This window comes from Rattus norvegicus, chromosome 1, assembly GCF_036323735.1.
Source record: "Rattus norvegicus strain BN/NHsdMcwi chromosome 1, GRCr8, whole genome shotgun sequence".
NCBI lineage: Eukaryota > Metazoa > Chordata > Mammalia > Rodentia > Muridae > Rattus > Rattus norvegicus.
The window spans coordinates 179,989,722-180,010,185 of NC_086019.1; the positions used below are offsets into that span (position 1 = coordinate 179,989,722).

At 46.4% G+C, this 20,464-nt stretch overlaps 1 protein-coding gene and 1 non-coding gene across 2 annotated transcripts; both read right to left on the reverse strand.

Moving 5' to 3' along the window:
* Nucleotides 1-17,508: 17,508 nt before the first annotated feature.
* Rps13 (ribosomal protein S13) lies at nucleotides 17,509-19,939 on the reverse strand. Its single transcript, NM_130432.2, has 6 exons — nucleotides 19,886-19,939; nucleotides 19,700-19,748; nucleotides 19,497-19,575; nucleotides 18,709-18,878; nucleotides 18,202-18,302; nucleotides 17,509-17,583 (listed from the first exon to the last, which is right to left on the reverse strand). The coding sequence occupies exons 1-6, from the start codon at nucleotides 19,906-19,908 to the stop codon at nucleotides 17,550-17,552; spliced, it is 456 nt and encodes a 151-aa protein (NP_569116.1). The 5' UTR covers nucleotides 19,909-19,939; the 3' UTR covers nucleotides 17,509-17,549.
* LOC134478796 (small nucleolar RNA SNORD14) lies at nucleotides 18,973-19,059 on the reverse strand. The gene has a single exon (XR_005499913.1). It is a non-coding gene; the product is annotated as a small nucleolar RNA SNORD14 (small nucleolar RNA).
* Nucleotides 19,940-20,464: the final 525 nt, after the last annotated feature.

The window sequence follows — 20,464 nt, forward strand, 5'->3', positions numbered from 1 at the left end:
CATGTGCCTGCCTAGGGCCCACAGAAGTCGGAAAAGAGTGTCAGACTCCCTGAACCTGGAGTGATGGCTGAGCTATGGTGGGAGTGCTGAGAATTTAACCCAGGCTCTCCACACGAGCAGCAAGTGCTCTTTTTTTTTTTTTCCAGAGCTGGGGACCGAACCCAGGGCCTTGCGCTTGCTAGGCAAGTGCTCTACCACTGAGCTAAATCCCCAACCCCGCAGCAAGTGCTCTTAATCAGTGATACGTGGCCTTAACTATAGTTCCAGGGTGTTGTATATCCAACACTCACCCTTACACAGATATATGAGCAGGCAAAACATCAATGCACATCAAATCAAGACAAATTTAAGAAACATTCTTACAGGATATAGCCCAGAGATGCATTAATCTAATACTTACATATTGAGAGATGAATTGTGGATATACAGTCTTTGTTCCCATGGTTAAACGTCGTGTTTCAGAACAGAGAACAGTATATATAGAGGCGGCACAGCTGTTCAGAACCGGGGAGCCTTGGATCTCAGCCAAGGGTTTCGGGCATGCACATGGCACGGTGGCACACTCAACGCAAAGTGCTCTCATGGTGCGTGTTCAAAACCAGCGCTGCAGTGAGGTCACGTGATGAGGCATGGGCAAGAGCTCCCAGAACCCCTCAGAATCATTACACATTTGATTTTAATCTTAAGTTTGGTGGCTCAGAAACCCTTTAATGTTGCCAAGTCTTTGTAATCCTCATGCTCCATATTCAACTACATATGGGGTCATGGCCCACAATTTGAGAAGCTGGGAGCTAGGCCTGGGCCCCTCTCAAGATAGCATCCCTGAGCCCTTGCCTAGCAAACTATCTCAGGACAAGTCAGCAACCTCGGGGAGGTGAGTGGAGTTTCCCTCCCAGAGGCCCTTGACTGGCCCTAGTGCTAGGCTTTGGCACTAGAAGCTTCTGCTGCTGAGCACAGCACTGTCCCATCTACTTACATGTGCAGTAGTCCATGTTCAAACAGGAGTCTAAATGTGGCTTAAAGCTGACATGGGGGCTCAAAGCTGTAACTTCAGGAGTCTGAGGCTGAAGGATCTTGAGTTCTGGGTCAGTGCGAGCTACAATAGTGAGGCCCTGTGTCAAATAACCATAGAAAGGTAACACTGGGGGGGGGGGTAGAGAGATGGCTCAGCGGTTAAGAGCACTGACTGCTCTTCCAGAGGTCCTGAGTTCGATTCCCAGCAACCACATAGTGACTCACAACCATCTGTCATGGAATCCAATGCCGTCTTCTGGTGTATCTAAAGACAGCTACAGTGTACTCACATACATGAAATAAATAAATAAATCTTAAAAAAAAAAAAGAAAGGAAGAAAGGAAAGGTAACGCTGACAACCAACTATGTGTCCAAGCATTTCCAGGCGAGCAGCAATTCCTCATGTGAAAGGTATGTCCCCTATCTAGGGACATCATGGCTGGTGGCTTAGGAGTCAGCCAGCCTTGTGATTCTACATATTTCTCTCCTCGCCAAACTATGGGTGAGTCAGCATGGTAGCTGACTACAAAATCCGTTTTGGCCCACACATCCTGGTTCCCACGGTTTGAAGCTCTCACTGTTGGAATAAGGACTCGGAAATGAGTCTTTTCCATATGAGGGCAGGAGGATACCAAGGCTCCAGAAGCCTGAAGATAGAACACCAGACATGGGCTGTCCCTGCCGGGCACTCCTTAAGTGGACTTTCCCAACTGCTCTGAAGCCCCCCTAGAGGAAGACTTCAAGGGTCCCCCTGTAGTGAATGAGCCCCACCAGGTTAGTGAAGGTCTCCTCAGCCTTCACCCCATGTGTACTCTTCATTCCTCTTATGTGATCATCTATATTTCATTGCTGCTTTCTTTTCAACTGCTTCCTTTCCCGTGACTCAGTGGGAGAGGGCTTGCGTAGCCTGCGTGAAGCCTTGATTTCGATCCCCAGTACCACATAAAACTCAGCATGGTAGGTAACACACACCCGTAATCCCAGTACTCAGGAGGTGGAGGTAGAAAGATCAAAAGTTCAAGATCTTCCTTGGCTACAAGTGAGTTCAAGACCAGGCAGAGGTATATGAGATCCTATCTAGAAAACTTAAAAACAACAATAACAAAAAAAACACACAAAAAAAAAAAACACAAAAAAAACCCCTATCTTTCCTAGCCAGCTGGTGGTGGCACAGGCCTTTGATACCAGCACTAAGAGGCAAAGGTAGGCAGATCTCTGAGTTCCAGACCAGGCTGATCTACAGAGCAAGTGCCAAGACAGTTAAAGCTACGCAAAGAGATCCTTAAAAAACAAAAAAACAAAAAAACAGCAACAGCAAAAACAACAAAAACCAACAACAAAACCCCCTACCCTTTCTTTTTTTTTCAGAGATGGGGACCGAACCCAGGGCCTTGTGCTCGCTAGGCAAGCGCTCTACCGCTGAGCTAAATCCCCAAACCCTCCCCCACCCTTTCTTAAGAAACTGTGCAGTGTTAGTTCAATAATCAGAGACACGTAAGGGAAGAAAGAATAAGAAAATGAGCATCTTAGTCAGGGTTCTCCAAGGAACTAGAAAGAGAAAAACTACAAGAGGGAGAGGGGAAGGTGTGGGGGGATAATTTGTACTTAATTCTGACTGTGTGGTAGGCTGAGGCAGGAAATTGTTCAAGCCAAGGAGTTTGAGGTCTGGCAAAATTACATAGTGACCTCTATCCTCAAAAATTAATTAGCCAAAATGAAGATTATGTGTCCTCATGTCTTCTTGCAGGCTCTCCGTTCTCAGCTATTCTGCCCTCTCTGCATCCATTCTCCTTCCAGGTTCAGCCAAAAACTAAAATCTGGTTCAGCCAAAAACTGACTCTGTGTCCCCGTGTGTGTGTGTGTGTGTGTGTGTGTGCACATTCATACGCACAAGCACACACACACACACACACACACACACACACACACACACACACCACATACCACATATACACTGTCTCTTGATATATTTTCTCTCTTTATCTCTCTTTCAATTACAGTAAAGTACAAAGAAAAGTTCACTTTTCCTCAAATCTTTTGACACATACCTTGCTGACAGGATGACCTGGGACCACCCCACCCATCCCATCCCACTTTCAGATGTGTCCATGGCTGGGATGACTTCAGGTAGGGTGCTTGACCAGCATGTGTTAGGGTCTGGCTTCAATCCCCAGCACTGCAAAACGAAACAAAACGACACACTTCCTGTGAACAAGGGCATCCTCCCATAGGGTCAGTATAAGCCTCAAAGATTAAAATCAGACTTTTTAAAAACTATGCCCTTTTTCATGGTAGCTCTATAACTACCTACTTCTAGCAGCTAGAAGCTCATTGAGGCAGCGAACACAAATGTTCTACAGGCAGCCCCAAACAGAGAACAGTCACTAACTGTTACGAGATTACTACCCTCTAATCTGTTTGACTGACACAGGGCTATATAGTCTTGGATGGCCTCTAACTCACAGACCTCCTCCTGCCTCTGCCTCTGGAGTGCTGGGATTGAAGACTTCCTCCACCTGGCTGGTTTCCCTCTTCAAAACAAAGTTTCCTAGAGTACCCATTGTTGTCAGACGCCCCTGTCACCAGGCCCTGTCCTTTCCCACTTGTGTTCTACCTCCAGGGAGCATCTCTCAGAGACATCCTCCTTACCCACCTTGCTTCTTTGGTGCCCTATTCTTGACCAAAGAGGTTCCCCTTCCTCCCCTACTCTGCAGTACACAGACACCCCACACTCACAGCGTCCCCAGAGCTTTCTAATGTCCTCTAGACTTTTTTTTTTTTGGTCAAGAGGAAAGATAAGAGCACTGAACACTCTTAACAGACTGGCACACTATGGTTACTCTGCCCATCATTCAGTCAGCTTTACAGATTCACAGGGAACTACAAAACCACGTTTAACAGCCTAACCCATTGTTCAAGAGAGTGGACTGGCCCTGATCCTCTGAGCTGGGAGCTAGGGCAGCATGCTTCAGTGACTACAGATTCCAGAGCACTGGGACACACCCTAGCCCCATACCCAGAGCATCTGCAAACATCCCCAAGGCACAGTCTACAAGCCCAGTTACTGCTTTGGAAACACATTACATTAGACAAAACAAAAGTCCCTAATGCCTTTTCATATAAAGAGGTTCCTGCTTTGCAACTGGTCTCCTGTGGAAAGCAATGGAACACCCTAGAAAGTCCTAGGCCTGCCTCGTTAGACAATGGAGACAGAGCTGAGGAAGGGTGTACTTGGAGCCAAGTGTGGAGGTGCTGCCTCTCTGCCTAGAGCTATGGAGATTCAGACAGGAGGATCACAAGTTTAAGGTAGCCTGGGCTACCTAAAAGGACTCTGTCTATAGAAATCGTTGGGTGATTTTAATTCATCCTGTACAAAAATCATATAATGACTTCCTCAAAGATGAAGATAGTGCCACCGGGTCTGCAGTCTGTCTTAGAATGGATGCCAACAGGCAATGTTGGAATGTTCCCTTTTGATGCTTTTGAAAATGTACGTGTAAGTGTGTGTGTGTGTGTGTGTGTGTGTGTGTGTGTGTGTGTGTGTGTGTGTGTGTGCATGCCTGTATAGGCCAGAAAGGGGTGTCAGATTCCATGGAGATGAGCTTACCCCACCTAATGTGGGTGATGGAGCCGACTCTGGCTCTTCTGGAGGAGAGCAAGTACTCGTCACTGCCCTCAACTGTCTTTATTTTTAATTACACAAGTATAAGGGTGGTTTCCTCTTGGAGACTGTTGGATCCTCTAGAGCTGAAGTTTTGAGTCACCTAATATGGATGCCGGGAACCAAACTCGGGTCTTTGGAAGAGCAATACGTTTTCCCAATTGCCTAACTGCTGAGCAATCTCTCCTGCACCCCCACCCCCAAGCCTCCATGACTGACTGCTCCTAAAACAAACCCTGCTGTGGTATTTTGCTGGATATTTTCTGTTTGTCTACAATCTAGTGTGGTCATAAGACGCAGAGCCATGTGGTGGGCTGGAGACGTAGCTCAACGGTTAAAAGCGCTGGCTGCGGGTTGGGGATTTAGCTCAGTGGTAGAGTGCTTGCCTAGCAAGCGCAAGGCCCTGGGTTCGATCCCCAGCTCAGAAAAAAAAAAAAAAAAAAAGAAAAAAAAAAGCGCTGGCTGCTTTTGTAGACACCTTACGTTCCCATTCCGTAAACTACATGGTAGGTCACAGCAGTCAGCAAAGCAGTTTCAGGGGACCTGACCCCTCTTCTCACCTCTGCAGCCACCAGGCACATACGTGCTGCACATACAATGATGTGGGCAAAACATTCATGCATGGAGAATAAATCTTTTTACTAAAAATGTTTTTTAAAACAGTGTCAGACAATGTATTAGTTACTTTGTCACTGCTGGATAAAACATCCCAACTATTTTAATAAAGGAAGGCTTGATTTTTGGGCTCTGGCTCCAGGAGGATGAGCCTATCACCATCCCAGCAAGAAAGCACAACAGCAGGCAGTGGGCAGCAGGGTAACTGGCGCAGCTGAGAGCTCACATTTTAAACCTCAATCAGGAAACAAAGAGAGCAAACTGGAAATTACACAAGGCTTTTGAAACCTCAAAGCCTGCTCCTGGGACATACTTTCTCCAGCCCAAACTGGACCACCAACTGGGGATTAAGTATTCACATGACTATGGAAGGCATCTCATTCGATCCACCACAGCCACAAATACTCTGTCTCTCTCCCACTAATTATTAGACATGCACCTACATTTATGTAATGGGAGCAATAGCATTTCACAGAGAGGTGCTTAAGGCTCAGTGGCAGAGCCCTTGCCAGGGATGCCTGATGCTCTGAGCTCCATCCCTAGTACAAAGAAAGAAAAGAGTTAGAGAAAGGATTGAATGATGTGTTCATGAGCCTCTGGTGCTAACACACTTTGCTAAGGAAGGATGGCCTCATCTATGTGTGTGTGTGTGTGTGTGTGTGTGTGTGTGTGTGTGTGTGTGGTCTTTTCTTTCCACCTGTGAGCCTGGACATATTTTAGAGGTTTTGATCTTGAGCTGGGGAGCTCAGGATTAGAGCACTTGCCTGGATTCAATCCCCAGCACAGAGTAGACATGGGTAGGAAAGGAGTAGGTTGGGAAGGAGGGAGGGAGGGAGGGAGGGAGGGAGGGAGGGAGGGAGGGAGGGAGGGAGGGTGACATGTAGGAAAAGGAGGAGGAGAGGAAGAGGATGGGGCAGGAAGAAGGGAAGGAGTTTGCATCTAAAACTCCACTGTTCAACTTGGAGGAGAAGCAGTAGCTAGAGACAGTCTCAGGACCACTGAGGACTCAGATACAGCCTGGGCCTCTGAGAAATCTGGGCTCCCCAGAGGCATTCAGCTGAAATAATGATTTTTTTAAAAGGAGCAAGGGGGTCTGGAGAGATGACTCAGCGGTTAAGAGCACTGACTGCTCTTCCAGAGGTCCTGAGTTCAATTCCCAGCAAACACATGGTGGCTCACAACCATCTGCAAGGAGATCTGATGCCCTCTTCAGTGTGTCTTAGGACAGCTACAATGTACTTATAAATAAATAAATCTTAAAAAAAAAAAAAGGAGCAAGGGGCTGGAGAGATGACTCACGGTTAAGAGTGCTTGCTATTCTTCCTGCAGCACTGAGTTTTGTTCCCAGCACCCACATGGGGCAACTTCCAACTGCCTTGAATTCTAGCTCCAAGGGGTCCTATGCCCGTTTCTGTTCTCTGTAAGTACCACAAACACACACAAACAGTCACATTCATACACCCACACAAATAAAATAAACGTCTTATTTAAAAGCCTGGCTGGAGATGCTGTGCAGTTAAGAGCACTGGCCCTTGTAGTGGACCTGAGTTCAGTTCCTAGCATCCATGGCAGTTCATAACTGTCTATAATCCCAGTTCTGAAGATCTAAGATCTAACATCCTCTTTTGGCCTCCACGGGCACCAGGTATACACATGGTACACATATGCAGGCAAACACTCAGCACATACAATAATACATATTTTAAAAGAATGAGCATGGTGTGAAACATTCAGGAGGCAGGGGCAAACAGGTCTGTGCCAAGCCTCGTTTATATAGCAAGCCAGGCCAACCCAGACTGCAGTGACACCCTACCTCCAGGAATGGAAGCATATACCCATAATCCCATAATCCCAGCATGCACTTGGGAGACCTCAAATTTGATGCTATCCAGAGAGAGACCCTGCACTGTGGATATGTATGACAAAAAGTATAGAATATATAATAAACTTACAGTATGTGCATGGGGGCTAATGCCTGCAATCCCAGCACTCGGGAGGCTGAGGGACAAAATCAGTCTGAGCTATGGAATAAGTTCAGGACTTCCCCGGGCTGGAGACCAAGCAACAAGACAATAACTAACACACGACACCAATGTCTCATACTTTTAATGGGCATCAGAGTTCCTGGAACACTTAGTTAGAATGCAGATTCCCCTTTTCTGCTTTTGGGGACCAGTGTGAGAGCTGAGATTCTGCCTTTTTAATAATAAAGGTGAGGGTTGAAGGTGGTCACAGATCACAGTTTGGACAATGCTGTAAAGACTGGAGACACAACAGGCATCAGATGCCCCCGAAAGGTACATGCATATGCATTGCTTCTATGAATATGCAAGAACCAGGCATGGCAGCCTTTAATTCTAGCACTCAGGAAGCATAAGTAGGCAGATGTCTATGAATTCTAGGCCAGCCTAGTCTACGAAGAGTTATAGACCAGCAAGAGATACATAGTGAGGCCCTGTCTCAAAATAAAAAGAAAAAAAATGGATGAATCTTTTTTTTTTTTCTCATTTGGCTCAGCCCAGGCTGGCCTGGAACTCAGGGTGTAGCTGAGGATAAACTGGAATGATGATTTTTGAATGAAGAAGACAATTCCTGACCCTTTTGCTTCCACTGGAACTACAGCTGTTTACCACCTCACCTCACCTGGTTTTATGTGGCGCAGGGGACCGAATTCCAACGCTACCAACTGAGCCCTGAAACTTTAAAAGGAAATTTAATTTCTTTAATATTTAAATGTGCAGCTGAAGAAATGGTTTAACAGTTGAGAACACCAGCTGCTCTTCCAAATGATCCAGAGTTAGACTCCAAATAGCTACGTGGCAGTTCATAACCATTGGTAGGTATAGTCCCAGGGGATCTGAAGCCCTCTTCTGGTTTCTGCAGGCACCAGACGTGCATATGGTACACACACATATAGTTAAAACATGCGTACACTCAAGATAAAAATAATCAGGGGCTGGAGAAATAGATGGCTCAGCGGTTAAGAATGCTGACTGCTCTTCCAGATGTCCTGAGTTCAATTCCCAGCAACCACATGGTGACTTACAACCATCTGTAATGGGGATCTGATGCCCTCTTCTGTTGTGTCTGAAGACAGCTACAGTGTACTTATATATAATAAATAATATAAAAAGCCCTAAAGATAACAAAAATATGCATCGAAATACCTTATTACCACGTGGCCTTAGTAGGTGTTCAGTCAGTAAAACTGTCTTTCTCTTCTGTCCTCCACTCAAGCACCTCCATGCATCTCCTGCCCTCACTCCCTTCCTTCAGCAGCACCCCCATTCCTGAATTTCACTAAGTATGGCAGGTGTCAGGCACTCATAGCTGCATACACAGAACTGGCCTGCTACTCTGTCTCCATCCCCACACATTTCCACGCGTGAATCCTTGTCTCTCCAGCTTTATGCAGGCCACAAGGCACTTTCTTCTTTGCTTCTTCAGTAAGGAACCTAATTTCTCCTCCAGAAGACGTCCAGAGTCACTGGAGAGACTCGAGGGAGGCTTGGGCCAGGCCCCTGCTGCCCTCTGCTGGGCTCCCAAGTAGCTCAAAGCCTGCTGCCTGCCAGGTTGCCCCTCTTTGAGGGTTTGTAATCCAGCATAGGGAAGTAGAGGCAGGAGAATTAAAACTTTGAAATTATCTTTAGTTGTATCATGACTCAGAGGCTACAAGAGAGCCTCACTTAAAAGACAAGAAAGGAAGAAAAGAAAATGGAGGCAGACGGAAGTTTAGTAATCTCCACAGTGCAGGCTCCTTGTAAGGCACTAGTGGAATGGGATTTAACAGACAATATTGTCATCTGTGAGTTCCTAAACTGAGGCTGGGGAGTGCCTCTGAGGAGGTTGTTATAAACAGCAGTCCTTTGGTTAGCCCAGGCTTTATGACTTACAGTAAAACACCACTGTGTCTGTGAACTATTATTGGTCCGGTTAACCCTCAAACAGGTGCCAATCCCTCTAAAACATTTATGTGCCTCTCCACTGACTGGAATTCAGACCCTGAAGCCAGCAAGTGAGAGATAAGAGGTGGTGTGTGTGTGTGTGTGTGTGTGTGTGTGTGTGAAAGGTGTATTAGTTACTTTCCTGTTGCTATGATAAAATGCCGTGATCAAAGCAACTTACAAAAAGAAGAATTTATTTGGGCTTATGGTTGCAGAGGGCTGAGTTCATTGTGTCAGGGAGGCAGGGGGTTAGAAGCCACCATCGCATCTGCAAGGAAGAGGCTGGGATGGAGCTGTAAACTCTCAGAGTCTGCCCCCAGTGTCACACGTACTTCCTTCAGGGAGGCTGCAGCTCCTAAACCTTCTCAGACACCAATACCAACGTGGGCCCTGAGTCCATGTAAGACATTTTCATTCAAATCGCCACATCGGGCAATGCTGATACGCCTTTTGGAGAGAGTCCCAGAACAATAGAAAATGCCATTCCTCAAGAGATGGTGGCCCAGGGGGACCCGGGCTGGGGCAGATCATCTCGCAGCTGTAGCCTTAGCACTCTGTGTCCTACTTTGCCCAATCAGACGTGGCATCCCAGGTCCACAGAATCCCTATGTGGGCACCAGGACTCCGGTGTACATCACTGTCTGATACAGAAGAGGTAAGCAGCACAGCAGCCTCTGTGCATCTCAGGCGCACTGCGGCCAGGACCAGGGCACAAACAGCCCCTGGAAGACAGGTTTGCTGTTGCATGGTGCGCCTCCAGCTCTCACTCACCAGTGTCCTGTGAAGGGGTTCACAGTAGGCCTGTTAGCGAGGAGATACTTCCCAGCAGAGAAACCAAGTCCTTGTAGGTCCTGATCTTCCTGTCCTGAGAAGTTCCAAACAGGTCTCTGAGAGGACGGACCCGGCACAGGGGGCTGCTGGGGTCTATACTTCCCTGTCTCTTTGTGCCAGCGACTGTGCTCACTCAGGCTGCACAAAACAACCTGGCACTCCCTTGCCCTGCTGGTGCTTAGAACAGCCAAGGATTCTGGCCTGCTGCAGAAAGCCCCCAGTCAGTGCTGCCAGCGGCTGTCTGGCCCCTTGGGCAGTTTACCCCTTTTTACTTTCTCTTCCTGTAAGGTTCACTAGCCAAACTAAAGTGGCCACTGGCTTCTCCTTTCCCTATACCCTGTGCTTGCTGTTCCCTCTGCATAGGTGGGTCTTTGCTCCACAGCGTCCTTCAGGATCTAATGGTGGTCTCCTGAAAGCTTCTAAAACTCTGTGGGTTTTCCTTAACATAGATCTTCACCTTTCTTCTGCAGTTCATTCGCCAACAGGAAGTTAACACACAGTCCCAACAGTGTTGAGTCTTTGAGACAGTGTTTCCTTAACCAAAGTAGCCTACAGTTAGCTAAACAACCAAGAATGACCTCAAACTCTGATCCTCCTGCCTGTCCCTCTCGGGTGTAGGGATTACAGGTGTGTGCCACCATGTCTGGTAGTCTGTGGACCTTCTTTTCTTCTTTTTGGTTTTTTGTTTTGTTTTGTTTTGTTTTTTAAATGTATGTCACTGTGCTGTCTTCAGACATACCAGAAGAGGGCATCAGATCCCATTCCAGAGGTTGCTGGGATTTGAACTCAGGACCTCTGGAAGAGCAGTCAGTGCTCTTCGCCGCTGAGCCATCCCTCCAGCCCCACTTATAATCATCTTATTAGCACCAGATCAGAGCTTTGTTTATAGCAGGCAACCAATACGTGCAATGTATACAATTAGCCATAGTTAGGTCCTAAAATGCTGCTCACTGAAGCATGTCACCCAAGTGACAGGCTTAGAAATACTTGCTGAATGAATGGGCTGGTTTCATAATTCTGGACCCCACTGAGATTTAAAGGGATCATTGAAAATTAAAAACTATGGAGACAACTGTACCAAAGCCCCTGTACCTGCCACCCTGCTTATAACTGCAGTATCAGGCAGAGCCCGAACTCCCCCGATGGCTGTGCCCCAGGGAGGGACCATTATCCTGACCTGGGAATTCAGCTAAACACTTCAGTTGGTTTGTAGCCATAGCAACACAGAATGCTGTAAGAAGCAATGTGACTGAGGCAAGGTTGCAATGGCAGAGACAGCATCAGCATGGGGCTGAGAAAACCCCATTTCCAACTAAAGCAAGCTCTAATTTGTATTTATTTGTAACACCATTGGACAGACTGACAGGGTAGAATAGTGGGGACAGAGGTCCCCTGCTGTAGAACATGGATAGAACATGGTTACACTGTGCACAGGCCCTGGATCCCATCCCCAGTATTCTGCCTCTCCAGACCAAAGGACCTAGCAGGGTGAGGCACTCGCCTGCATCCCCAGTGCTTGGAAGATGGAGGCAAGTGGATCTGGGGCTCTTTAGTCTCTGCTACATAGTCAGTTCAAGGCCAGGCTGGAATACAGAGACCCTGTCTCAGAAAACAGCCAAGTGGGTAGGGCGGCAGTTAAAGTCACTTAACTTTTTCCTTTTTGTTTGCTTGGTTTTTTGTTTGTCTGTTCGTTGTTGTTGTTGTTGTTTTAAGATGGGCTCTTGCTTTGTTGCCCAGGCTGGCTTAGAACTTCTAATCCTGTGCCCAAAGTAGCTGGGTTGATTTGAGGAATTTTAAGTTTTGTTTCTTTGAATGAATAGGTATTTCCATACATTAGGGCTTTACTAAACTTAATCCTTACGTTGATTTGTCTAGAAAAACATAGTACTTATAATTCTTGTTTTGAGACAGGCTTTCATGGTCTGGAACTGCGTAGGTCAGGCTGGCCAACTCAGAGGAACCACTTGCCTCTGCCTGGTCAGTGCTGAGGTAAAGGCGTGCACCAGATAGACTTTATAAAAACAAGTACCATAACAATAAAGCTGTCAGGACAGAACTCTAGACATCTCTGTGACTTGAGTTTGAGTCTCAAAGTTAATTACTGTCCTGAGCCTCAGATTCCTCACCCTCATCTGTTTTTGGCTTTTTGAGGTAGGGTCCATCATGTAGCCCTTGCTGTCCCAGAACTTGCTTTGTAGACCAGCAGCCTCCAACTTTGTCCTGTTCTTGCCTGTGTCCGGAAGGCGGGGATCCAGGCGCGCACCACCACACCTGGCAACTTTATTGTCTTTTCAATGGGGGTAGAGGTGGCTCAGAGGATTGGGATTTAATTCCACCACTCAGACTGAGGATCACAACCGTCAGTAACTTACGGGAACTGCACACTTGTGGTGCACAGACATTCACACAAACAAAATACCCATATACACAGAACGAAGATAAATACATCATTTTTTAAAAAACAGGGACGGGCTGAGAGGATGCTTAGCAGGTAAAGGCACGTGCCACCAAGCCTAACAACTGAGTTCGACTCCTGCGACTCACATGGTGGAAGAATCAACTGCTGCAGGCTGTCTTCAGGCCTCCCACATTCACCCTGGCGTGCAGATACATGCACACGATTACAAAAACACTACACAGTTCCAAATTAAAATGGGTACAAATTTCTCTTCTGTGGGGGGTGCGGGCAAGACAGGGTTACCTCTGCATTAACAGCCCATGCTGTCCTGGAGCTCACTCTGTAGACCAGGCTGGCCCGAGCTCTGCCTGCCTCTGCCTCCTGAATGCTGAGACTGAAGGCATGTGCTTTTCCAGAGGTCCTGAGTTCAATTCTTGGCAAGCACATGGTGGCTCACAACCGTCTGGAATGGGATCCGATGCCCTCTTCTGCTGTGTTGAAGACAGTGACAGTGTGCTCACATAAACACATAATACAGAAAGGGAATGGAAATATTGGAGGCTGTGTAATTGATGATTTGCATTTTAAAAAAAATTGGAAACCCAACAGGCGGTGGTGGCACCCGCCTTTAATTCAGCATCTGGAAGGCAGAGGTAGGTGGATCTTTTAGTTCAAGGCTACAGAGGGAGTTTCAGGATAGCCAGGGCTACACACAAAGTCACTGTCGACTTGAAAAAAGAAGTCAGAAACCCTGCAAGCCAGTTAAACATCAACTTTATTAAAAATTAGACTTGTGAGAAAAATCATGTTCACAAAAACCGTCATCAATCTCACAATGCACTTCCCCGCTTCCCACTTCACATTAGTTACTGTTCTCTCTGCTCCTCAGCTGCCACACCTGCTGTCTGTGGAGGGACATACCATGGGCCGGCTGCTGTTGCCAAGCTCCATCATCCCACCAGTGATGCAAAGCCAAGCACTGTGGTGTTTCCATACTTCAGAAAGAGGTAAACGCTGTTAATCCGGTTGACAGCATACCCCTGAGCTCAGCACTTAGGGAAGTAAAACAGAAAATTATCAAGATTAAAAGATAACATTGAAACTTTCAAGGGAAAAAGGTAAGAAAACTAGTGGACCAGAAAGTCTAATGTGCAAATAAACTCTGAGAATTGAAAATGGGGGCTGGCTGAAGCTATCAAAGTAGTAATTTCAGAGTTTCTCAGAGCAGCGGTTCAGCTGTGGGCTGAAACGGGCTGGAGCACCCTGCAGACCAAATGAAAACTCGAAGCTGGGTATCACCGCAGCTCACGCAGAGCAACGAATCCGAAAAGCAGAGGAGGCCGACCTGAGCAGGTTAGAGGCTAGAGTCAGCCGGCTTCTCGGCAACACCAATCTCTTCTCGATGCTAAGTCAGGGACGTTAGCACTAAGATGTTTCTACAGAAACTGATTTCCAACCTAGACTTTTCAGTTCCTGTCAATCAAGAGAGCCGGAAAAGGCCAGTTTCCTGGTCTTAATCATTTCCACCCCAGCCAGTGCTACATAGAGAGACCCTGTCTTGTCCTGTGCAGTGGTTAAGCACTTGGAGTCTAATGAAAGCACTGAGTTACTAACTGGGAGATCACAGGTTAGTTTTTTTAACTTTTATCTATTTTTGACACTTTTAGGGCAAAACCAGAACTCACAGGAGTCGGTTCTCACCTTTCGGCATACGGTATCCAGACTTGATGGACAGTGCATCCATCCATCAAGCAGTCTCATCAGCTCCATCCTGAAATCTTTTTTAAAAAGATTTATGTATTTTTATGAGTCCACTGACGCTCTCTTCAGACACACCAGAAGAGGGCATCAGATCCCATTATAGATGATTGTGAGCCACCATGTGGTTGCTGGGAATTGAACTCAGGACATCTGGAAGAGCAGTCAGTGCTCTTAACCACCAAGTCATCTCCCCAGCCCTGGCAGTTTTTTAAAGATTAAAAAAAATGTGTTTGTGGGCTGGAGAGATGGCTCAGCGGTTAAGAGCACCCAGCTGCTCTTCCAGAGGTCCTGAGTTCAATTCCCAGCAACCACATGGTAGCTCACAACCATTTGTAAAGAGATTCGATGCCCTCTTCTGGTGTATCTGAAGATAGCTACAGTGTACTAATATATATATAATAAATGAATAAATAAATCTTTGAAAAAAAAAAGTGTTTGTGTAAGTGTGTGCCCAGAGAGGGTAGCCAATCCCCTTGAACTGCAGGCAGGTAGTTGTGAGCTGCCTGACAGGACTGCTAGGAACTAAACTCCTGCAAATGATCAACTTCAGAGACATCATCTGGCTCTTTGACTTTTTTTTTTTTAAAGATTGAGTACACCGTAGCTGTCTTCAGACACACCAGAAGAAGGTTTCAGATCCCATTACAGATGGTTGTGAGCCACCATGTGGTTGCTGGGAATTGAACTCAGGACCTCTGGAAGAGCAGTCGGAGCTCTTAACCACTGAGCCATCTCTCCAGCCCCTGACTTACTTTTTTGTAACTTGTTTTTTTTTTTTTTAAAGATTTATTTATTATATATACGTACACTGTAGCTGTCTTCAGACACACCAGAAGAGGGCATCAGATCTCATTACAGATGGTTGTGAGCCACCATGTGGTTGCTGGGAATTGAACTCAGGACCTCTGGAAGAGCAGTCGGAGCTCTTAACCACTGAGCCATCTCTCCAGCCCCTGACTTACTTTTTTGTAACTTGCTTGTTATGTAGCCTTGGCTGACCTGGAACGCATTGATCAGGCTACCTCTGCCTCCTGGTTTATGACTACAAATGTTAGAGAGACCAGCAGTCCTATGTTGGGATGGAAAGCAGGGAAAGCACAATCCCTACTTCCAAGGCCAGCTAGCATGAGTACTCATGCAGGGCAAGAATTAGGAGAAAGCAGTGGTTTAAGAGCACTGGCTGCTCTTCCATAGGACCTGCATTCAATTCCCAGCAACCACATGGTGGCTCACAACCATCTGTAATGGGATCTGATGCCCTCTTCTGGTGTGCACGATAACAGAGCACTCACATACATTAAATAAATCTTAGAAAAAAAAATTAAGAGATTGTCTCAAAACCAAGTCAGAAGGTAAGGATTCCCTAAAGCTAGCTGTCTACCATAAACACTTTGGTATGCATATGCCTGTGCTCAAGAGTATGTATATTTGTGGCAAAACAAAAAGTTTACAAACATACAAGCCAGTGAATCCCTTCATCTGAATAGTTCCATAAAGCACAAGCCAGAGATATAAACCTTGGAAATGGTTTTCTTCATGAATGTGGAGCTAAAAAACCAGATCTAAGCTTTGTCTAAGGCTCATAAGAGATACAGGTCACTTTTCTTCAAAAGGAAGACAACTGAAGAAAACAGTAATTTTAGATTCATAGGAACAGATTTAGACAAATTATGTACATGTGTTCCCATGTGTCTGAGATGTTACCAAGAATATGCTTTTTTTTAAAAATTTATTCATTATGTGTAAGTGCACTGTAGCTGTCTTCAGACACACCAGAAGAGGGCATCGGATCTCTTTACAGATGGTTGTGAGCCACCATATGGTTGCTGGGAATTGAACTCAGGACCTCTGGAAGAGCAGTCGGGGTTCTTAACCACTGAGCCATCTCTCCAGCCCCATGAAATGCTTTTTAAAGTAAAAATGTACTTAGCTGGGAGAGGCACATGCCTTTAATGCCAGAACTCCAAAAGCACACAGGCAAATCTCTGAACTTAAGGCCAGCTAACTCAAGAGTGAGACCCTGACTCAAAAAATAGTCAACGTGTAAGTAAAACAAACAGATAAGTACTGGGAATGCAGAACTAAGTGTTTTTGAGAAAGGGTCACACTATGTGGTTGACTAGCTGTGAACCCAGTTAGCCTGCCTCCCAAGTCCTGGGCTAACATGTTACACACCTTTTACCCCTCCAGATCCTGCTATCTCACACACTAGCATTGTCCCCAGGGTTCTGCACATAACAGTAACCCTTACAGCCAGTTCTAGATCACAGTATCTAGACCTACATACACATCTCATCCCACTGTCACTAAGATGTTTTTAAACATTTGTGTGTACTTCACCCTGTTTTAAATTCAAAGGACCACTTATGCAAGCTTTTCTTTCTTCCAGTTGGTTTCCAGGGATCAAATTCAGGTTGTCAGATTTGTTGCCCAGCACCATAACCTACCAAACCCTATCAGCCCTGCCTGAGACCAATATTTCAGTCTATAGTGTGGCTACTGTCCTGGCAACCTGAGACCTCACTTAAACACAATCTCTAAGGGTCAGGACTTTTCCTGAAAGTGGAGTTTAAGTCCATCCTGTTGTCTACACTCAGACTACAGGACATGTTGAATTTTGTTGGCCTACCAACCAGTTTATAAATATTTTTAGGGCTGGAGAGATGGCTCAGTGGTTAAGAGCACCGACTGCTCTTCCAGAGGTCCTGAGTTCAAATCCCAGCAACCACATGGTGGTTCACAACCACCTGTAAAGAGGTCCGGTGCCCTCTTCTGGTGTGTCTGAGGACAGCGACAGTGAACCTATATATGAGATGGCTTGAGAGCCAAGAGCATCGGGTGCTCTTGCAGTTCCCAGCACAAGGCAACTTATGACCTCCAGCTCCAGGGACTCAACTCTATCTTCCACTCTCTCAAAGTCCTGCATGACTGTAACGCAGCCAAAGTTTAATAAATTCATTCCCCAAATTAGAACGTACAGACTTCATTTTTCCTTAAGACCCCCCCCCCCGCAAGATGGAATCGGCCTCACAGCTAGCAGTGTGCACACCAGGCTCACCTTAAACACTGAATATAACCAGAGGACTCAAATCTCCACAATGAACACACCCCACTTCCTAGTCTTACAGCTCTCCTACATGGTGATAGCAACACCCCACCAGACTCTACACCAACTGGTCATTAGTTTAAGTGGCCAGGGAAGCCACCAGCAGATCCCACCTTTCTGCCGAAACACTTTCCCATCAACACATGCAGTACTGGCGCAGAGAAACACAAAACATGAATTTACTCAAAGTGATTTTATTGCTTGTGTACGCAACAGCATTTATGCCACCAGAGCAGAGGCTGTGGATGACTCACTGGAAAAAAAATGGAAGAGAAACTAGGATTAGAACTGGACTCCAGGACCCACTCAACTCTCTAACCAACTGTACACACTGCATCAAACTGAGGGAGAACCCAAAAGTCCAAAGGTTTAAACATGCGGATGAATGGCAGTACTCAGCCAGACATCTAAGGTCGAGTCTAACTGGCCAAAACAAGGAAATAGCTATCTGGACCAACTGTCAACGTTTGTATGATCATCATAGTGAGCAACTCATGGAACACACCAAGGGGAGGAGTGTGTGTGCATTCATGGTTTAACCAGAGCCTGCCAACTAGGACCCTCTTCTTTTAGAAGGAAACATTAAAAAGACAAAATTAAAGAAACAAAAAACAACCAAAACAAAGCCCTGGCTGTCCTGAAGTTACTCTGTAGATTAGGTCAGCTTAAACTGAAAGACCAGCTTGCCTCTAGGTAACATTTTGACAAACACTGTCATTTGATCATACATATATTACCCATGCAAGCTTTCCCACCATGACAGAGATGAACTGAAATGGCACTTAACAAGTGGACCCAGAATGGCAAAATGCTTACCACCACCCATTATTTACTATCTAGCTGATTTGCCAACAAAAACCTATATACTTACTATTTCCAGTTGGGTGGGAGCACCCGCTTAGTCTTATAGTATCGAGCCAGCCGGTGAATTCTGCTCTCAATTAGAATCAGGCGGAATTTAGCATCCTTATCCTAAAAATAGAGGACATCTAAGAAAACCACCACCAAGTAAAATGAATACCTTCTATGGTTAGGGTAAGTCCTTAAGGCAATTTTTTTTTTAAAGGAGGCAGGGTTTCTTATTATACAGCCTTGGTTATCTTGCAACTTGCTAGACCAGGGTGGTCTCAAACTCAAGAAATTAAGGGCTCCTAGAATAAGACCCATAGTCACAAATCTACAAAAGAGCCCAGCATCTGAGACCAACTGGATAGGTTTAGGGGAGCTAAAAATCAAACCACCCATTTCAAGGAAAACTATCATGTTGACCACTAGTTAGTATCCCCAATCACACAAAAGGACTCAACTTAAACGCATCCCACTCTCTGAAGACCAGTACAGCGTCTCTACATGATACCAGGTTTATTGTCTTGCTTACTTTTCTGTTCCTCTCAAGGTGCTTTCTGACAGCAACTGCTTTCTTGATCAAATGGTAGAGATCCTCAGGAAGATCAGGGGCAAGGCCTTTGGACTTAAGGATTCTCAAGATTTTATTTCCGGTCACAAAACGGACCTGTGCCACACCATGTGAGTCCCTCAGAATCACACCTGAAAAGAGAAACATGTAACTTGCAACACACACACACACACACCCTTGAGCATGTGATAAATCCCCAACAGCAAAACTCTCCAAATCTCCTGCTCACTCAGACATCCAAGGAAGGTCTACCCAACACAGAATGTCCTTCTGGTGGAAACCGCGAATGTTGGAACACCATCATCACAGTGAGCCTGCCAGAACACATCTGGCCACAGGAACCAATGATTTCTACCTTTATATTTAGTGTTAACTAAAAGGAGCATTTATTTATATCAATTTTTAAAACTGCATGTTATTACTTCTAAACCTCTTGTTACTTCAGATCAGCTGAGTCTATTTCAAATGGCTGTCTTTGCATATTTCTAGCGTACTTTATGTCCTAAAGAGGATAATTTCTTCCTAGAAGCAGTTATCCTAGGCTCCAGAACCATGATAATAGAAACGAGTTATTTCTCATTTGTACAAAGTCACAGCAGGTTAGAGTCACTTCAGTTAGATGTGACTCAATCCCAGACGGTCCGGGCTCAGCTGTGGAAGCAGGAAATTCGTTTTACCACATGGACTAGAAACATTTGTTTTTTTCAGATCACACGAGAGCAGAAGGTAAAGATTACATCAACACTCACCTATCTGGGAAGGAGTCAGGCCTTTCTTGGCCAACTTGTAAATTTGTTCCTTCACGTCGTCAGACGTCAACTTCAGCCACTGTAGATGGAACAAAAATCGGCCTTAGGATGAGAAAGCACGGCGACAATCTTCCACCTCGGGCCCCATCCTCTGCGCACAGATCGCTTCCCACGTCTCCCTCCAACCCTTAACCTCTACTCACCGTGGGCACGCTACGGCGGTAGGGCAGCGCCGACTGGGACAGGCCCTTCCTGAGAACATAAGTATAGGGAGTAAGGTGGTGGCCCGCGCCCCAAGCAGCCCCACTGTCCCACCATCTGCAGCCCGCATCCTGCTCTCCCGGTCCCGCGCCCCAACCCCGCAACCCAACTTGGCCCGGCGGGCTCACCCGGGAGCGTGCATGCGACCCATGATGGCGGAGGTCTGGAAGCAAAGAGAGAACGAGGTAGGAAACGGCACAGGAAGTCAAGCCGCACCGGAACTGACGTCACGCAGGAACGCTTCCTCTCGCGCGGGGGCGGTGCTACACTGTGTGGCCACTGGAGCCCACATGACTACGCGTCCCAGAAGGCATTGCGGCCATACGTCACACCTCATTCTTTTCTTTTTTTTTTTTTTCCCCGGAGCTGGACCGAACCCAGGGCCTTGCGTTCGCTAGGCAAGCGCTCTACCGCTGAGCTAAATCCCCAACCGTCACACCTCATTCTTTAGTTGGGCCACTACGTCCTGCGTCAAAGTCTCTGCTCGGGCTGAGGGCCCGAGCGGGAAGTCAGCCTTCTATTCAGAAGTTGCGTCTGAGGGAACCTAGGGCGGGTTCGAGTGGTTCGTCATGCCTCCCCCTAAATCCCCGAACTCGTGCGGTACGGGATGAGAGCAATACCCCTTGTGCAGCCGTCGCCTCCCTTTCTCTCTAGATGGTTAACACCAGGCTTCCAAGCCCCGCCCCTACCTGGCCTTAGCTGCCTGC